The sequence below is a fragment of the Nothobranchius furzeri genome, chromosome 13, assembly GCF_043380555.1.
Source record: "Nothobranchius furzeri strain GRZ-AD chromosome 13, NfurGRZ-RIMD1, whole genome shotgun sequence".
NCBI lineage: Eukaryota > Metazoa > Chordata > Actinopteri > Cyprinodontiformes > Nothobranchiidae > Nothobranchius > Nothobranchius furzeri.
In genome coordinates, this window is record NC_091753.1 from 42,058,422 (window position 1) to 42,077,404 (window position 18,983).

The window sequence follows — 18,983 nt, forward strand, 5'->3', positions numbered from 1 at the left end:
CTTCAGTGACTACTGACCTTTGTCACATAGAAGTCCTCCCCAGTTGACGTCACACACACACTGCCACGGCTCAGTGCAGCTCCCATACACACAGCCAGGGAACGTCGCACACTCATCACACAGAGCACCGGCCCAGCCGTAGTAACACCTGGATGAAGAGCAGGCAGGTAAGTTAACTCATTTATGGAGAGTATCTGGTGCATTCAGAATGAAATGCTTTTTTAATAGGCCTGTGTTTACTCTTAAAATGTAGTTACCATCAAAAGGCAGCATCTAACAGCAGCGATACTGATATCTGAGCTATTCAACATGAAACTTGTAACATTGATATTCATGTCTTCAAGGGCTCCTGGACAGGCTTACTTGCATTCTCCAGGTTCTGTACAATAGCCGTGGGTTTGATGACACCCCTGTCTGCACACGGCTGTCAAAAAACACACAAAAAGAAATGAGTGACTAGAAAACAGCTTTTATGACTCTTTCTTTAAGCCTCCATGTTTCTGCTGGTTAAACGTGAAACAGAAATGAAAGAAAACAAGCAAATAAATACTTGTGGGGAATAAAGTAAGTTAAAGGGGTAAAATGGTAAAAACCTTTTATAAAATTGACACCATTACTAAAGTCTGCCCACACATCTGGATCAGCGACCCACAGGGGGGTAAGGAGGGACCTCCATGGGTAATCAGTCAAACTTCCTGCTTCTTTTCGGTCCAATCAGCACCGTGCTGAGGAGGAAGTCAGATGAAGTGAGACAGGAGTGGGATGGGAAGGGCTGCAGGATGTCCTCGAACTATCTGTGTGTCCTTCAGGGTTCTCCCCTGGTCTTCACTCGGGTTTCCTCCACACTTTAATGGCTGTAAAAGGTTGACAGCTCTCTGAGGTCATGAAGAAAGGTCATCCAGCTGATGAGTCAAACTGAATAATGTTCCACAACCTCTCCACTGATGCATGATCATCTACACGAGTGTAACGACTCTCAGTGATATCATCCATCTTCTCCATTCATAAGGCTGTTCCTCATGTTGTCACATGGATATTTAAGGACTTTGAGAGGTTGTGTTTCTTTAAAATCAAATGAAATGGCCATCAGTTTGGAAAAGAAGAATTGTGTTTATTTTAACTATCTTTATTCACAATTAAAGGTCTTCCAAGGACAAGGTAAATCAGGAAAACATTCACATCCTCATGGAAAACCCTTTTCAGAAAGCTTGGATAGACCATTAAACAGGAAACTCCAGTGAAGGGGATGAGAACAAGAAAATAGAAAAGAAAAATGTTGTTTAAGCAGTAGATTCAAGCCTTGAAAAAATAAGGACAAATATTTTGAGGGAATTAAATTATTTACCGTTTTTTGGTGGAACATTGAAATATCAACCACAAAATTGTGCAAAAAACTTCTCAACCTTTTGGTCAATTTTATAACAAAACAGAAAATGGATTCAACTCTGTTGTTCTATTTCGTCTAGTCTTAGCCCTTAAGCTAGCTGCTATTGGAAGGATGATCTCCGCATCAGCCAATCATGAAGAGCTTAAATGTACGCCCACCAATAGTGGGCCCCCTCGTGGTATATAACCGCAGTGACCCCACTGCTCACCTCCTTTTTTCTCTTCATGCCAAGCTTGAGAGCTTTATTAAAGAGCAAATACAGTATTATCTCAAAAGAGCGAAATTATCCGAAGACGACTTACCAGCCATGTCCAGCGACGCCAGACCCTGCCCGACCTGCCAGACGGGCTCCATTTCCAGCGGCGACCTGCACGCTAAGTGTGAGGTCTGTCTCGGGGCTCACCACGCTGGCCTGGCCTTGACCCCGCAGGCCTCGTGCCCGTTCTGTGCCGCTCTGCCCGTGGCAGAGAAGATTCGCCGGGTCGAGTACTTCACTCCCGCCGCCGACGAAGAATTTCCGGTGGCTGACTCCTACCCGCTGGACAAGGCTTTGGTTTTCTTCGACGCCGGTCAGGAGCCGGCTGGCTTCAACCGGCTGGATGACGTCACCGACAGCGAAAACTACGATGAGGCGGCATCCCTCCTAGACATAACGGAGGTCGACGAGCTTCGCTCAGTGGGTCCTTCTGCCCCAGTGGCTTCTCGCTCCTCCCTGCCAGCAGTAAGAGCACTGCTCCAGGAGCTGCCCACCATCATTTCTGCGGCAGCAGCCCGCAAGGGGCTAGCTGTGCCAGAACCGGCCCTGCCTGAAGCGGATGATTTGGCGGGAATTTTCGGGGCAACTCAGACACGCTGTCCAGACCCTGTCTGGCCGCGCTTCCCCGCTGCTATGAGCTGCTGGTCTGCCGCCTTCTCCGAGCCTGCCAAGCTCAAGGCGCCAGTCTCCACGTATGCGCCCATCACCAAGGTCGAGGGGTTTTCCGACCAAGGCTGGCCGTCCGTTCCTCCACTAGAGCCGGATTTGGCCTCGCTGTTCGGCGCCAAGAACCACCTCGCTGGCCCGCGAGCTGTTCCCGCTTCAAAACATGACCAGCTGCTGACGCGGCTCACCGACCGCACACATCAGTGTGCCTTTCAGACCGGCGCTGCAGGGAATAACATCGCCCTTCTTGCCTTCGGTGTCTCCAAGATGATGGAGGAGCTGGAAGCTCCCGAGGAGTCGAAAGCCGTCACAACTAAGACTGCTGATGCTATCCTCAATCTGTGTGCTGCTGTGCTCACCGGTTCTGCTCGCATCGCTGCCTGGCAGACCCTCATCCAGCGAGCGATCTGGCTGAAGGCCCTGCCCTCCATTCCGGAACATCTGCAAAGGGAGATGCTGGATGGCCCCATCACCACCGATGTTCTGTTTGGTCCCCATCTTAGGGGCGTCATTGAGAGGGCTCAGAAAACGGCCAAACTATCGGCTACGGTGCGAGACCTGGTCCACCCTCGGTCAGCCTCGCACTCCGGCCGTTCAGCCAGAGGATGGGACGAACGGCGCGGAAGCTTCAGACGTCCAGCTGCACCGCCCGCTCCACGGAGCCGGCCTCCCGCTTCGGCTCCACATCAGCGGCACCAGCGAGATGGCGGACAACGGTTCCGGCGGAGCCAGCAGACGCCGTCTTGGCAGTCCCAGGTGCACGAGCCTCGCCGAAAGCAGCCACGGAAGTGACTCTTTGGGGGGAATGTGTGTGTTACTGATTGTTCTGATGTTGTTGGTTTTGAAATAAAACACAAAAAACGTCACTCAAAGAGCTCAATCCTACAGTCCTCCGCAGAATCCTCTGCCGAGTTTTCACACATGTTCCCAACACCAAGCACTGCTGCACGCACACATGTTCCTGCAGGTAGTCATAATACCCGGCCAGCCGTAAGGGTGCGCTCCATTTGCGCTCTGGCCCCAGCATCCGGCCAGGCCCAACTCTTCCCGCTCTCCCCACGCCGTTGGGTGGGGCGGGATGTCATGTCGCTGTCTCGACCACGCGCGGTGGCACAGTGCGCGGCTCCATCCGCTAGCACTCTGTCGCCCCCGTGCACAGGCCCGGCTCCCACTCGTCCTTCACTCTCGGACTCCACGCTCCGCGGTGTGGACCAGCCTGTTCCAGCTGTTTCGCACTTGCCCTTTCGAGCGCAGCCCTCCATGGGTCGCCCCCAGTTCTCTGGTACGGGCGACGGCGGTAAGGGCGCATGCACAACCCTCAGACGTTGTTCACGTGACCGCGCACACGCATCCATTGTCGGAACGCGCGCACGAGTGGCGCCGCCTTTGCATCATGAGCAAATGGATTTCGGACACCATTCATTGCGGTCACACACTTCATTTTCAGGCCACTCCACCTCCCTTCAACGGGATCGTGGAGACGACGTTCACATCGCAAGTACAGTCTCAGGCGCTAGAGCTGGAGCTGCGGGAACTTCTGTCCAAAGACGCTATTTCCCGAGTCCCTCGCGGACAAGAACTCTCGGGTTTCTACTCCCGCTACTTCGTAGTACCGAAGAAGTCGGGAGGAATGAGGCCGATTCTCGACCTGTCCCTGTTCAACTGCTCCATAGCAGTAATGCATTTCCGCATGTTAACGATGAGACAAGTCCTGGAATATGTGCGCCCCGGGGATTGGTTCACGTCAATCGACCTGAAAGACGCATACTTCCACATACCAGTAGTTCCAAACCACCGGAAGTTTCTGCGTTTTTCGTTCAAGGGAGTTCAATATCAGTTCAATCGCCTCCCTTTCGGCTACTCGCTAGCCCCGCGCACCTTCTCCAAATGTCTGGAGACCGCGCTGCAGCCACTGCGCACGGAGGGAATGAGGGTCTTATTTTACCTGGACGATCTTCTCCTGTGCGCTCGGTCCAAGGACGAGGCGTCACAGCAAACCAGGAGGTTGACAGGACATCTGTCAACCCTAGGGTTTTCTATAAACTGGGAAAAGAGCTCCATCCTTCCATCCCAGTCGATTGTGTATCTCGGGGTGGAGTTGGACTTCTCCCTAATGAGAGCACGTTTGTCGCCTGCAAGAGCGGCAGATCTCTCCACGGTGATCTCCCGTGTTCAACCCCGCAAGATCGTGAGAGCCCGGTTAGTCATGAAACTCCTGGGCATGATGTCCGCAGCCCATTCAGTAGTGCCGCTAGGTTTGCTGAACACGAGGCGCTTGCAACGCTGGTTCGTCCGCCTCCGGGTACACCCGATACGTCAGAAGAGACGTATGTTGAGGATTCCCCCTTCAGTGGGCGGGGACCTCGCTCACTGGGGGAACGCCTGCATCCTCTCACGCGGGGTTCCCATCGGACGTCCTGCGTCACACGTATCTGTGTTTACGGATGCGTCACTGTCGGGGTGGGGGGGCACGTGCTTGTCCCATACGGTGGCAGATCGCTGGCCCTCCCACACGCACGAGCACATAAATGTGTTGGAGCTTATGACAGTGAGGAATGTGATCAGACACTTCGCTGCCCTTCTAGAGGGCCGTCATGTCGAAGTTCACACAGACAACCGGGTAGCGGCAGCCTACATAAATCGCCAAGGGGGAGTTCGATCCCTCCCACTGTTGCGTGTCGCCACAGATTTACTGTGTTGGACACATGTCCACCTGCTGTCCATCAGAGCCATCTACATTCCGGGGGTACTGAATGTAGCGGCAGACATCCTGTTGAGAGGGGGAACCCGCGACTCCGACTGGCGTCTACATCCTGCACTGATATCACAGATCTGGATCAGGTTCGGGGAACCGTCTGTGGATCTGTTCGCGGCTCGCGAAAACGCTCAGTGTCGCCTGTGGTTTTCCCTGAGTCCCCGGGACGGACCCCTGCTCGGGGCGGACGCCTTCTCACACCAGCCCTGGCCTCGAACGCTCCTTTATGCGTTTCCACCAGTCCCTCTGATTCCCCGTCTCCTGGACCGAATTCGGTCGGAACAGCTCTCGGTGATTCTGGTGGCTCCCAGACACGTGTCCGCGTCATGGTTTCCGGACCTGCAAGCGCTAGTGTCCAGCTCCCCGTGGAGGCTCCCGTGGAGGGCGGACGCCCTTCTCCAGGCGGATGGGATAATCAAACATCCTCCCGAAATAGGCCAACGGCTGTGGGTCTGGCCGCTGAGCGGTCACGCTTAGAGGCTTCTGGGCTGCCGCATGATGTGGTCGCCACGATTCAGAGTGCGCGGGCGCCCTCTACCATTGCGTCTTACACTGCTAAATGGGCAGCTTTCCAGAACTGGTGCGCAGAACGGAATGTTCAAGCGCTCTCCTGCCAGCTGGCGGATGTCCTATCGTTTCTGCAGATACTGATGGACAGGGGCCTCGCATTCAGCACTGTTAAGACATATGCTGCAGCTATCTCATCATGTCATCAGGGTTTTGGAGATAGATCTGTTTTCAATCATCCCCTCACAAAACGTTTTCTAAAAGGTGTCAGGAGGAACAGACCTGTGTCCCGCCCGCTTTTTCCCCAATGGGATCTAACGGTGGTTCTGCGTGGCTTATCTGAAGCTCCATTTGAACCCTTGGACCAGGTCTCACTCAAGTTCCTGTCGCTTAAAACTGCATTGCTGCTGGCGCTAGCATCAGTTAAGAGAGTGAGTGACCTAACCGCCCTCTCAGTGGCTCCCGCATGCCTCAGGATCCGGGAGGATGGCGGATCTGCTGTTTTATGCCCCAACCCAGCCTTTGTGCCCAAAAGCATTAATGCTTCCTTCAAATCCAGGTCAATCTCATTGGCTGGACTTTTTCCTCCTCCCCATAATTCTGAGGAGGAGGCGGCTTCTCACCTTCTCTGCCCGGTGCGCGCGCTTGCACGATATGTGTCACGCACTTCAGGGATTCGTCGCTCACAAAACCTGTTTGTGCACTACAGGGAGTCTTCCCTTGGTCAGGCGCTGTCGGCCCAGCGCCTTTCACGCTGGCTGTGTGACGCCATTTCCCTCGCTTACACATCATCAGGGCAGGATCCCCCTGAGGCACTCAGGGCTCACTCAGCCAGAGGGATTTCTTCTTCGATGGCGCTCCTCAGTGGTGTGTCAATGGAAGACATTTGTCAGGCTGCTTCATGGGCTTCCCCATGTTCCTTTACTCGTTATTATTTACGAGATGTGTCTTCAGGATCCATCACTCGTTCAGTGCTTGGACCCCAGCAGGCTAAATGAATGCTTATGGCACCTCATTGGCCTTGCTGAGATGGATTTCATCCTCTTGTGGATGATATTTTTTAGTGGGGGCCCCTCTCTTATCGTGCCTGCCTCAGTCTTTAAGCCTGGTCTGAGGCTGAACGTCCCCCACTAGAGGAGATTTGATTGGGTGTCTCCATTGGTTGTGTTAACCAGTGGGGCGTAAACCCATCCAGCTGCGCTTTATTCCAATAGCAGCTAGCTTAAGGGCTAAGACTAGACGAAATAGAACGTTGGTTACGTATTGTAACCCCAGATTCTATGAGTCTAGTCGCAGCCCTTAAGCCACTGGCCCCACTGGTTATGATGGGAATAAGAGCCATTGGAGGTGAGCAGTGGGGTCACTGCGGTTATATACCACGAGGGGGCCCACTATTGGTGGGCGTACATTTAAGCTCTTCATGATTGGCTGATGCGGAGATCATCCTTCCAATAGCAGCTAGCTTAAGGGCTGCGACTAGACTCATAGAATCTGGGGTTACAATACGTAACCAACGTTCTTGAGTCATTCATTAGCGCCCTTCGTTAACTTGCATAAATAAAGTCTAATTCGTCACAGAAAACATTTCCATTTCACATTTAAATAAAGAAAAGTCCTCAGATGAGAAGCAAAACATCTGATATGTGAACAAGAAACTCTTAGGATCTCCTTTTGTTGGTTGACTGAGAACTCTCAACATCAATTCAAAGCAATTCTTTTACTTTGTATGAGCAAACATGAATATGTCAAAAGATTTTATTTACCGTCTTTGCACTCTGGTCCGGTCCAGCCCTCCATGCAGACCTTTGTGCCACTCGGGTCACAGCTAAAGTGACCAAAGAAGTCATCTCGGTTCCGGCAGAACTTGCTGCAGAAAGGACCGAAGTAATTGGAGTCACAGCGAAAGCGAAGCCGGTACTCCAGGCTGAGAATGCGTCCGTGGTGACGATACGTCTGCCACTGCTCACCTGGGTTCAGCATGGAGGACAGCAGGACCTGTTCGATCAGCTGACCTGAAGGACAACAGAGGAAAGGAACATGTTACTCCACAAAAACAGCAAGCTTCATTTTAGTAGAAACATTTTTTAAAATAATGTTACCATTCATAGATCATTCTGAAAATAACATAAAAGTTTCATGTCCATTTTTATGTACGCTGAAGCATTTATATTTATTTTCTCTCTAAGTATAAAAACAAACACAACATTGCCAAATGTTCTTTTTTTTGCCAAACAGCTGTTCGTGTGCACATCCACAGCATCATTATTATAATTTAGAGTTGCACTTTCTACATAATTGTTTCCTAGGTTACTAATGCTCTAACATCCACTTCCCAAGGAGTGAAAATTAGGTTTATCAGAGCTATTCCACTAAAAGCAACTGGCTATGAGGAGTTAAACTAAGAGCTGGAAAAGCCAAAAACGCTCTGAGCTACACAGCACACCTGGGCAGGTTGAAATCAGCAGCTCATAAATCAGAGGTGGCATGCCTTGGACCATTTGTTTAAACACACACCACTCATCTAGACATGGCTTGCACACATGATTTGCTGACAGATATATTCTCATCAAATAAAACTAGTAAAATAGGTTTCAGCAGGTATGGGTAGCCTCCCTGCTTGAGTCAAGTCAAACAGTTGGGGGCTCGTCCGGGATTAAGCACTCCCCAAACAAGGCAAGAAATATACACATTTGGTAGCTTGTTGATCCTGTTATGCTTTGTCCAGTTCCTGGAGTTCCTTAGTTAAACAGTTTTACTGCAAAGGTTGTAGTAAAGACTTTCACTCAGTTTAGGTCACCAGTGACCATTCTAACTGACCGGGGTTTAACGAGACATCACACTAAGTAATATGCTGAAGGTTAAGGAGCTCTGCAGTGATTTCACCAGGTTACAAAGTCATGGTTGAGAACTTACTAGGTCCATAGATAGGTGGGTGATTGTTTAGTTTTAGTTTTAGTAGAGAAGTGGTACAATCTGAGATGGTTTCAGTCTGGGATGAAGACAACATATGAGCTGAAAAACATCAGCTTAGTGCAAGCAATCAGGTGTGTGGAACATATAAACTGAAAACCACAAACTGTTCACCCTGCACCATCTTTAGGAAACTTTGTAGTGTGGCCATTGTTGTGGACTTTGAAACAGAAAATCTTTCCCAGCATGAATGTCACTGACTGGACAAAAGGGTGGACTATAGAGGCAAGAGGTCAGAGGTCTACAGAAAAGAGGCCCCGCGACCAGACAAGCCCCTGGGCAACGCTGGAGCAGTGTCTGCAGCTCCTGACCCCTGGAGGGGATTTCCCAGAGGCACTTTCATTCCCAAACTTAGTTCTAAGACATTACCTCACCAAAGTATATGCAGAGCATATGTGGATATCTTTGTACCAGGATGTAAACTTTTAAGTGTGTGTTTAAGAGATGCTGTCGAGTATAAAGGCAAGATTTAGTGATAGTCATGCAGAATAGAGAGCCTTGTTAGAGGAAGGTCAGTGGTGTAAACGGGGTGTAGAGTGTGAGTCTTTTTGTGCATGCATGCCTACCTCTGTGTGACAGCCAGAGGCAAACAGAGCCAAAGAGGAAGGGAAGCAGCTATTAGCAGTCACACATAACAAACTGCCTGATGGAGAGATGAGATCACTCTGGTTTGACACAAAGGAATGAAAACAAGGGCACACACGAGCTGGTATCGGTGTGTGCGTGTGTGTGTGTGTGTGTGTGTGTGTGTGTGTGTGTGTGTGTGTGTGTGTGTGTGTGTGTGTGTGTGTGTGTGTGTGTGAAAACAGAGTGGACATGGTGAAAAATGTTCTGAGCTCAGCCTTTTCCTGATTTCTCCACCGCCTGCAGTCAAATCTGAGGGCCAAACTTTCCAAACACTCATCAATCAAGCATAGTGCATTGTGGGTTTTATATTGTTTTATGAATCTGGCGAGTCAATGGGTTAATTTCATCATCATTATTTCTCTGCCAAAAGAGAAGAAGAAATAACAGAATAGCGATTCCACCCCGAAGGGAAGTTTTACAGCCGAGTCTAATTTTCTCTGATTAGATCGGACACAAAAACAAATCATCACATGGAGAGACTAAAAGGCAAGCTGAGGTGTAAAATAGCTGAAACAAGAAGCTATGAACTTCACGAGAAATTAAAATTTTGGGAGTATGATTAGAAGTCCTCTGGGTTTGAACCGGCAGGTACTGAATACATTTTGGTGTTTCCATGCCTGGACTGAGCTGAATAACCTGCTCTTAACGAAAACCCTGCAGGAGACAAAACTCCCACTTTCACTCTTTATCCTATATACCCACAAATCAATAAACCTCAGGATGCCAACAGATCCGCCTGGTGGTGGTGTTATCTCTCCTGCATTTGATAAATGAGGATAATTACCATGATGGTGATCTTTTCAGTTTTAATTCACATTCAAACTGTTCCATCTGTTTTGCAGCATCAATGCAGCTGGTGAGCACAGCAGAAAGCCTGCACCAAAAATGACCCTAAAATGCACCATCAGACAGAAGAACAAAGAGGAAAAGCTGATAGTTGAAATAATTTACAAAGATGTAAATGCTTCGCTGACATTAAAGCACTCTCTGCGGGGTCTCGGATCCCTAGCAGAGATAATTTGTTGTTTCTGGGAGTGGAAGCTTGTTTTGATCGTTCTCAGACATGAAGAAAGGGTGTAATGAATTCCATGATTGTGGTTTTTCAAGCTCTGCAACTGGTAGCTTTGGACGTTTTTGTAGGAGGACAATTCCACAAATCTCGGGAGCTGCATTCTGTGGATCATGTTAATGAAGATATAAACACACGGTATTCAACAGAATATTAAACATGTCAAACGCCAAAGAACGTGCCAGTGATGTGTTGTAAAAGATGTCGGGCCAAAAGATATGGACGTCTGTTTGTTGTCATGGAAATGGGTGACAACAGGGATCTTCTCACATGAATATATTTTATACAAAATGTTTTGCTGATTTGTCAGTTTTCTATTCTGTTTTTAAAAGCTTGTTTTGGTGTAAAATGCACATTTTCTTGTGATATGTGTTTGGGTTATATCTATTCAGAATATCACAGAGCTGAATATGAAAGGGGTCAATAATGAAATTTGGAATATTTTACTTAGAAACACTAAACTAAAAAACAATCAAGATGTTGTGGAAGTGAGGACTCAAACATAGCTAAAGTAAGTAGTAAGAAGTAAGTAAAGTTTATTTATAGAGCACCTTTCACAGATATAAATCACAAAGGGCTGTACAACATGAGTAAAATCAGGGCAAATACCTCAAACCAATAAAAACATCATAAAAACAATAGCAGTGACAACAATAGTAACCAAAATCAGGAGTAAAAGCAAAGTCAAGGTGTGAACAAGAACAAAGCCATCTTTTAGAATATTTAGCGGGGGGAAAGCCTGGAAGAAAAGGTGAGTTTTAAGATGTTTTTTGAAGACCTCTACAGATTTCAAGAGATGGAGATGTGAAGGCAAACTGTTCCAAAGTCTGGGGGCAATAGACTGAAAGGTCCTGTCCCCTTTGGTTTTTAAGCTAAACCCAGGAAGCAGCCAGGTGAACATAACTAACTCATTAATACCAACCGGAAAAAGGCTTCAGAGCAACAGAATTATCACACAAGCAACTGCACGGAAGTGACAGACAGATGGGGAAAGTTCAGGGAGAGACAAGGGACAGGTGTGATGATTACTAGAACATGGCAGGTGAGACTAATGAGCAGGGAGACTGAGGGAAGAGACACTGGGACTAAATTCTCATTTACACCAAGAGTGGAATGGACGTAGACCAGAGTTGGTCCGGCTTGTTTAAAGACAGAAAATCACTGAGTCTAGTCAAAACATTTACACCAGCCGTGGAGCGGAGCAGATCTCGATGCGGAGCTACGGAATCTGTCTGCATGGTTTCTATTTTTTCCACGTACGGATCATCACGAAATTAAAGAAATAACACGAGCAACACAGGAAGTGAGACATGTGACGGCGAGGTGCATCCGGTATATTTCAAAATAAAACGTGTTGCTTCATTTTGCCAGATTATTTAACTTTTTGTTGTTACTAATAACAGATATCAGTTCACGGTGTGTGATAGTGCAAAAAAGTCGAGTGTGGCTTTTAACAGCTTATCTCTGTATACTTAGTTTTACACATTAACTCAGCAAAGTTCTGGAGTCGTTCTGCACACAATCTGCAGCCGGTACAAACGGCAATCCATCTTGAAGTCGCACGTATTCCAGTCTGCATTTGTTCTGCTCTTGATGTAAATGAGGCTATAAACTGGAATAAACGAATAACAGGGAGAACTAAAAAGCTAAGGAATGACTAAAGAGCTGGGATGGTAAAACTAAACTTATACTAAACAAAAACACAAGAGAAGGACTGGAAAATTAAAGGCCAGAAAAATAAGAAGTTGGGGGAACTGAGGGGGCTGATGCTAAAATAAACAGAAACACAAGGATAAAACACAATGATTACACACACAAGTGAAAACCACATAGATGTAAAACCGGTGAACACAGAGGAAAACTGACACCCAGGAGACGGGACATGATAAAAACACAAAACAGTCGAATCTGACAGGAAGTAGAAAACACCAAGAAATATGTGTGATGGAAGAGAAACAGCTGGGTGATTGGCAGATGGAGCACTTGTACTTTCATTGTTTATGCATGCTTTGAATCAAACCAAGGTGTAATGAAACAACTGCAGAATGACAAGGAGTGTGTGCTGGAATCAAACCGGCAACCCTCTAATTAATGGACGGCCCGCTCCATCACCTGAGCCACAGCTGTAATAATGAGCTAAACTTTGCCAAACCCTAAATGTGAAAAGTTATTTTAAAGGATAAAATGTCTCCAGATAAGCAATAAATACAAAGCCCAAACTATTAAACTTTAGTAACATAACATAAGAGGAAAAAGCTTCCTGCATGTTTGCACTAAAGCTATGTTGTCATTAAATAAATCTCACTGAAGGTCAGACTGTCGGTGCTAAGAGAACATCATATTTTCTGTCTCACAAGACACAGTCGTGCTCGGTAATCCGTTCTGATTGGCAGCGGGGCCCGATAAGTCCATTCAAATGGCTACGAGATGCTTCTGTTTGGGCTGAGCTAAGCCATCGGTCCACTCAGTGGCTTTAGCCACAATGTAAGGAGTAGTCGGGAGCTCAGGTGAAAATGGAAGATAATGCAAACAAGATGTAGGTGTCTCCTGGAGGACAGAGGGAAGGACAGACGAATAAGGAAGTTCTTTGCAGTTTCCAGCTGAACTGGCTCGCTCAGAAGGAGGAAGAGGACGGTGGGATAAAAAAAAGAGGATTTTGTCACGAAGGGAATGAGGAGGGCACAGGAACATCTGTCTGCCCGTCTTTATGTTTTGCTTTTTATAGAACGCGGCTCACAGTTCCTGTCAGGAGCTTTTCCAGATTATGGGAAGAGCAAACACGACGAGGAGCAGGAAATTAAAGGGTCTGGAGAAAAAGCCCACTAAACTATACGATCACAAACATTAAGACACCAAGGATGTTTTCACATTGTTTCATCGTGTGGAACCACACATTCTGGTAAACAAGTTCTGGTGTTGTTTGTGTTAGAAAAACACAAACTAAACTTGGAAACGGTGGTTTTCTTGGCACGAAAGAACAGAATATGCAGTGGTCATTGAAGAGAAGTTTATTTATTTTATTTTATTTTTTTTATAAAATGAACCAAACCATGACTAATGCAACATGCAAACATGATCTCATTTCTTTTTACGAGGAAAGGAGAAGGCACACTTTCTGTACAGTGGTCCAGATGTGACGTATATTTATGAAACTAATATTTCCAGATAATGAGCATTTTTCTAGCTGATAAAAAAGGAAGCAAATGTTATTTCAACTTATGTTGAAGAAAAGGAGGAGCTAAATCAATAAAGTAATCTATGGTTTCTGAGATCTTGCATTTGTGGAGAAACATGTTGCCTAACTGATTATTTTTCTACATTCCAGTGCACAAAGGTATGCGTGCACACTATGCAGTAGAAGAAGCATGAAAATCTGCAAATCAAGACCCCACAAGAATGACTGATTTTTAAATATATTTATGCAAACATGAATTCATCTTTACCTGTTTCAGATGTGTCATTGTCATAATCCAGAACCTCCAACACCAGAGAGAAAGATTTCTGCAAAAATGAAACAGATTGTTGAGTTCATAAATCACAAAAAGTCAAGCTAACATTTGTTTGGTCTTTATAAACAGTCATGTTATAATTAACATTTTCTTTAAACACGTTCAGGATTTTCAATGTTTAAAAGTTCACATGATCACACACACACATTCATTTTTCTGACATTATTGTTGTAAACGTGTCCACTCATAACTCTAACAGGTGGCTGTTTACATCCAGCTTCAGCTGCTGCAACTAGGAAGTGTGTATGTTTTTGCAAATGCCAAAAGCAGAAGCATGAAAATCACATCCTGCTTAGTTTTATAGATTTATTTCAACCTTCCTCGCTGTGCTTTCTTTTACACTCAGATGAGCTTTAGGGGTTTGCACCTCCTCATGCCGACCTAGATCGATGTTGTATTTATAAAACGTCTAAATCTAAACATCTGTATAGAAATTCAGAGCTTTGAGTAGAGATAAAGTGTGTTCAGGTTAGTCCTCCACATCCTCCAGTGATGACTTTGAGCTTATGGAGAGAAAAATTTTCTTGCTGCTTCCATTTTTCCCCCCTGATACGTTCTTTCATCCTATATTTCAAAGAATGAATAATTCAGACCAACACATTCCTCTACAATTCTTTGCTCTTCCTTTCCTCTGGTTCTCTTTTCTTACGCCCACTCGTCCCTCCCTCAGTGAAACACGCCGGCGTCTATCATGCAAATCGCTCCGCTGTGTGCGTTGTGTTTAAGGCTTTCTTAAAGGCCTACACGGATGTGCAGTCACGTCTTTTGGTGAGGGAGAATACTGCCTGCGGGGAGGGGGGTGGAGGATAGAGGGAGAAGAAATGGTTGAGAAGGAGGTGATAGGTGCAGGAGGTGTGTGAGATGCGGAGCGAGGCAGAAATGGATTTTTAAGGGAGGTTAAAGGCATGTGGCTGGAAATAGCTTCAGTGTTAGGTAGAAGCAGAGAGCAGTCAGGAAGATTGAGGGTTGCTGAGAAAGTTCAAAATGTTAGAGGACTGGAAATTGTACGTCAAAAAGTCTGAGTCAGGGGATATGTTTCAAGCACATCAAGCATCTTCACAGCAACAGATTAGATGGGAGGAGAAGGTGAGCCAAGTGATTGTTCGAGAGGAGAAAAAGGACAAAGAAGAAGGAAATTACAAATTGGAAGACTCCTACAATTTCCAGCTACGGAATGTGATGCAGACAAAGAGGGAGCGGCGAGATGAAACAAAAAGGATGACGAGGGAAGAGATCCAAAAGGGAAGACAATAAGTGTTGAGGTGATATAAAAGATGTAGACAGGGAAGGAGAGGAACACCCACGCATGGAAGTCGTAATGCTAATTAGATGTGCTGGGCAGCACGGGTCACACAGACAGTTCATTAGAGCTGGCACACACACCAGCTGGAGTCACTTAGGGTTGAAGCTGGGTTTGGGTTCAGAATTTACAATGAGGAATTCAGCTGGTGACTTCAACAGCAACACGTCTCTACAGCATCCGTGGTAGAAGTCACATCTTTCATTTATGAGCAGTTTGTTGGTCAATAAAACTCACTAAAGCAAACAAGGAGACTAAAATCCTTCTGAAGCCAAGAAGATACTAATGTCCCCTCAACATCTTCTACCAGACAGGGGGGTCACATTTGACAAGTGAGAGAATAATTTATTAAGAAAAGTCTGCATTTTCAGCCAGAACTATAATAATTAAAAGCTTTAATGTCCACATCAAGAAGAAAAGCAATGATTGTTGATGATGTTCTTTTTGCATTTTCAGCAAAAGTGTTTTTTCAAAAATATATAATAAACAATGACAATATCAGGCATTCATATTTTTTATAATTAAGTGATCCGTTGTTTCAATGTACAAGTTTGCAAGTGATCTCCCCTTATAAATGGATAATAAATAGTATGTGTGTGTGTGTGTGTGTGTGTGTGTGTGTGTGTGTGTGTGTGTGTGTTATTAATGAATGTGTGACACTTTTTAAACTTTTATTATGTGTTTATTACGTAGTAAGTCATGCTGAGAAAGAGAGAACAGATCTGGATCACTATTTTACAAGAAAAAGATAAATTTTCTCTCTTTTTCACCCTCAATTATTACCTAATAAATATTTTTAAATGATTTATTAAGTGTCATTAATAACACATCTATAAATTATTTATAATACCTTTACAATAATAACTTAAAATGGTTGCTTCAAAAATGTCTCTGAGCTGATGCTCCTAATTATTTCTGTTTTTTTACCTTTTCTATTAAATGAATTAAGGGTCGAATTTATTCTTTTTGTGAATTTTGAATTAATTGGAATGAGTTTTTTTGTCTTTCATTAAGTGGCTCTATTGACACTGTTTTTGGTCTTAAAACTTGGATAGTACTTCACATTACTTCTGTAAACACTCAACATTTGAAGTTAACCAGTAAATTGTTAATTAAGTAATCGGAACTGCAGGATTAGATTAGCTGGTGGTGATTACCTCACCTGTTGACACATCTTTAACTCTCAGTGTGTTTCAAACCACCCTCCCCTGCCCTCAAGCTTCCCTCCATCTACTGGATCTGCCTCTTTCTGTCCAGACTCTGACAAATATCAGCTGTGGCAGGTAAAACCCTGAGGGATCCCTATGGTTTTTTCTTTTTTTTTTCTTTCTGTTATTCATCCTCCTCAACACATTTTCTCACTTCCCACAAGCATACACAGCCAGGTAAATTACGACTGACAGCACAGGAAGGGTGGATGTGTGTTTAGCTTTGTTTGTGAGATTTGGCTCCAGCTGGGAGGTCAGGAAGGATCAAAGTAACCATGGTTACCAAATTAAAAATCACAGCAACACTAAAGGTATTCATCTACAGACCCACCCTGTCCATCGCTGCTAAACATGCACACAAACACAAACAAGGGAGCTTGTTTTAAATTTTGGATTGATGTCAGAGAAACTGTGGAAACGATGTAGGTGAATTTACATCGCATCTGTGGAGGAAAACACAAAGAAGGGAATGAAAACAAGACAAACAAGAGGCGACGAGATCCCAATCAGAGATAAAATGATATTTCTGCCTTGTTCCACAAAAAAAAAGGAAACAGTATTGTGTTTTTGCTGATGTTTGTGGAGATAATGACCAGAGTGGTGACAGTGAGAGCACGATAATGGGTTGTGTGTTTGGTGGTAGTTTGTGCCATTTTACAAACATAGAGAGAAAATCCCCTCTTTAGAAGTAAAGCATCAAAAATTAAAGTTTGTGTTTTATCTTGTTTGTTTTTTGTTTGTTTGTTTGTTTTAAAGCATTTTAGAAATGAAATGACGGGCATGCAGTATGGTTCTAAGTTGCACAAAATGTCAGAGACGTCATTCTGGCATTCAATAAATATTGTAAATAAAAGTTCTGCATCTTCTTGGACACCAAAATTTTATCCTATATTTATTTTCCCAATCGTTCATTAGTAATTTATCTGAGTTTTATGCACAAAGGAGTGAAAGAAATCCACACAAAACAACCATTTTCTTCCACAGCATGTGATAGTTTATACTCCACATGCAGTCTTGTTGTTTATGAGTACCAAAATGAAATAAATTTGTAAGTTATTTAACAGCAGACTTTTTGACTTGCCATAGCTGGAAATTAACAAGTGGAACTAATTAAACTGACACTGGTTCATATTCAGCTGTTCTGCAGACATTTATAGTTAATTAAACCTGCATCTAAAATGAACCAAAAGCCTGCAGCTTTTACCCCATTAAGCTGTGAAAATGTGTCTGTTGTTGCACTCTACAACTTGGTTGAATGTGTCGCAAAGTAAGCCCTGTTGCCTTGTGGCCAGAAGGTTGCAGGCTTGAATTCCTGCTTTGGACACTCTGAATGGAGTTTGCACGTTCTCCCTATGCATGCATGTGTTTTCTCTGGGTACTCCAGCTTCCTCCCACTGACCAATATCATCATTAATTGGCAACCCTGACGTATCCCAGATGGGAATGACCCTTTTTTTTTATCTCTGTGTGTCCGGTGATGGACTGGCCTCGCTTTTGGATGTCCTATGTCTTGCTTTATGGGTGCTGGAGTTAGATAACAAGCTCCCCATGACCAAATGAAAACCTCCACCTGCCAAAAGTGAAACCAACACGAAAGAGACAAAAATTGCAGTTCCCTTCTCCTGGTTCGTCCACTAGGGGCTGGCTCCAGAATTGAGTAAATTCCCACTGACTCCCACATTAAAAATGCCAACTTTATAGCAGAAATAAACATGTTTACAGCCTGGTTCAGAAAACATTTTAAGTTTAATATGTCAAGTTTTCCATCATGACAACTCTGAGGGGGGGGTGATTTTTTGTAACTCATCTGATTAGATGTAATTAAAGCTTGGAATAATGAATACTTAGGGGCGTGTCCCTTTGATTGACAGGTGGCATATGAGCCAGCGGCACCTGCTCCAGGGAAGGCCTCAGCTTCACGTTAAAAGTGGTATAGCCGGGGTCAAATTAAAGGGGAGCTGGGGGAGCCCGCCTCCTCTGAAAGAGTGATGGGCTCCCCAGTAAGCCCGCAACTGACACACCCAGGGTAGCCTGAAAATGATCCAGTCCCCTTCCCCCTCTGAGTTTTAACGGAGGTGATCGGACAGACGACTGTTACTAATGTTTTTCTGATTAGACCACTTATCTTCCTTCAGAGATGAAGAGGTTCAAAAACTCAGGAGATTAAACAGCAACTCACAACAAATTTAGCACAAATTAAGTTTTTGTTTTAAAACTAAATTCAGATGAAGGAAGGAGCATCTATCAAAAACTATTTCAGATCTGTTTTTCTCCACTTTCTCAAGGACACGGCTTTCAGACACCGTTCACTTAAAGGCCTGAAACAGTTCATTTTGCTCCATAGATTCTTCATAATAAAAAGTAGCTCAAGTCACGGTTCTTCAGGCAGTCCAGAGACAACTTCACAAGACACCCTGCTTCTAATTAAAATGTGAATAAATAAGATTGAGGTGGTTTAAATCATCTCCACAATATAGTCAGATGTTTTTGCGGGTAGGTTTTAGATTTTCTCTACATCCACACTATCTATGTGTTTTTATTTTTTATCATAAAGAAGCCACAGCATGATTCTTTTGATTCCCGATCAAAGACTGAACCTCCTGCACAGAAATACCCCATCTCCTGACTCTTGATCAGATGGTTTAGAGGTTGCAGCAGTAACAGAGGAAAACACAGCAGCAAAGGAGGAGAATTAGTCTGGATGATGAATCATTCCTTCCCTCAGGTCA

The 18,983-nt window shown here is 45.0% G+C and overlaps 1 protein-coding gene across 1 annotated transcript in view; it reads right to left on the minus strand.

The window, feature by feature from the left end:
• Positions 1 to 18,983, minus strand: part of LOC107380264 (protein jagged-1b) — a 55,118-nt gene that overhangs the window by 14,879 nt on the left and 21,256 nt on the right. The window contains exons 3-6 of the mRNA XM_015951424.3: positions 13,681 to 13,738; positions 7,335 to 7,583; positions 364 to 424; positions 18 to 148 (exon numbers count right to left, since the gene is read on the minus strand). Of these exons, the coding sequence (XP_015806910.1) occupies positions 18 to 148; positions 364 to 424; positions 7,335 to 7,583; positions 13,681 to 13,738 (499 nt within the window). The remainder of the gene's footprint in view (positions 1 to 17; positions 149 to 363; positions 425 to 7,334; positions 7,584 to 13,680; positions 13,739 to 18,983) is intronic.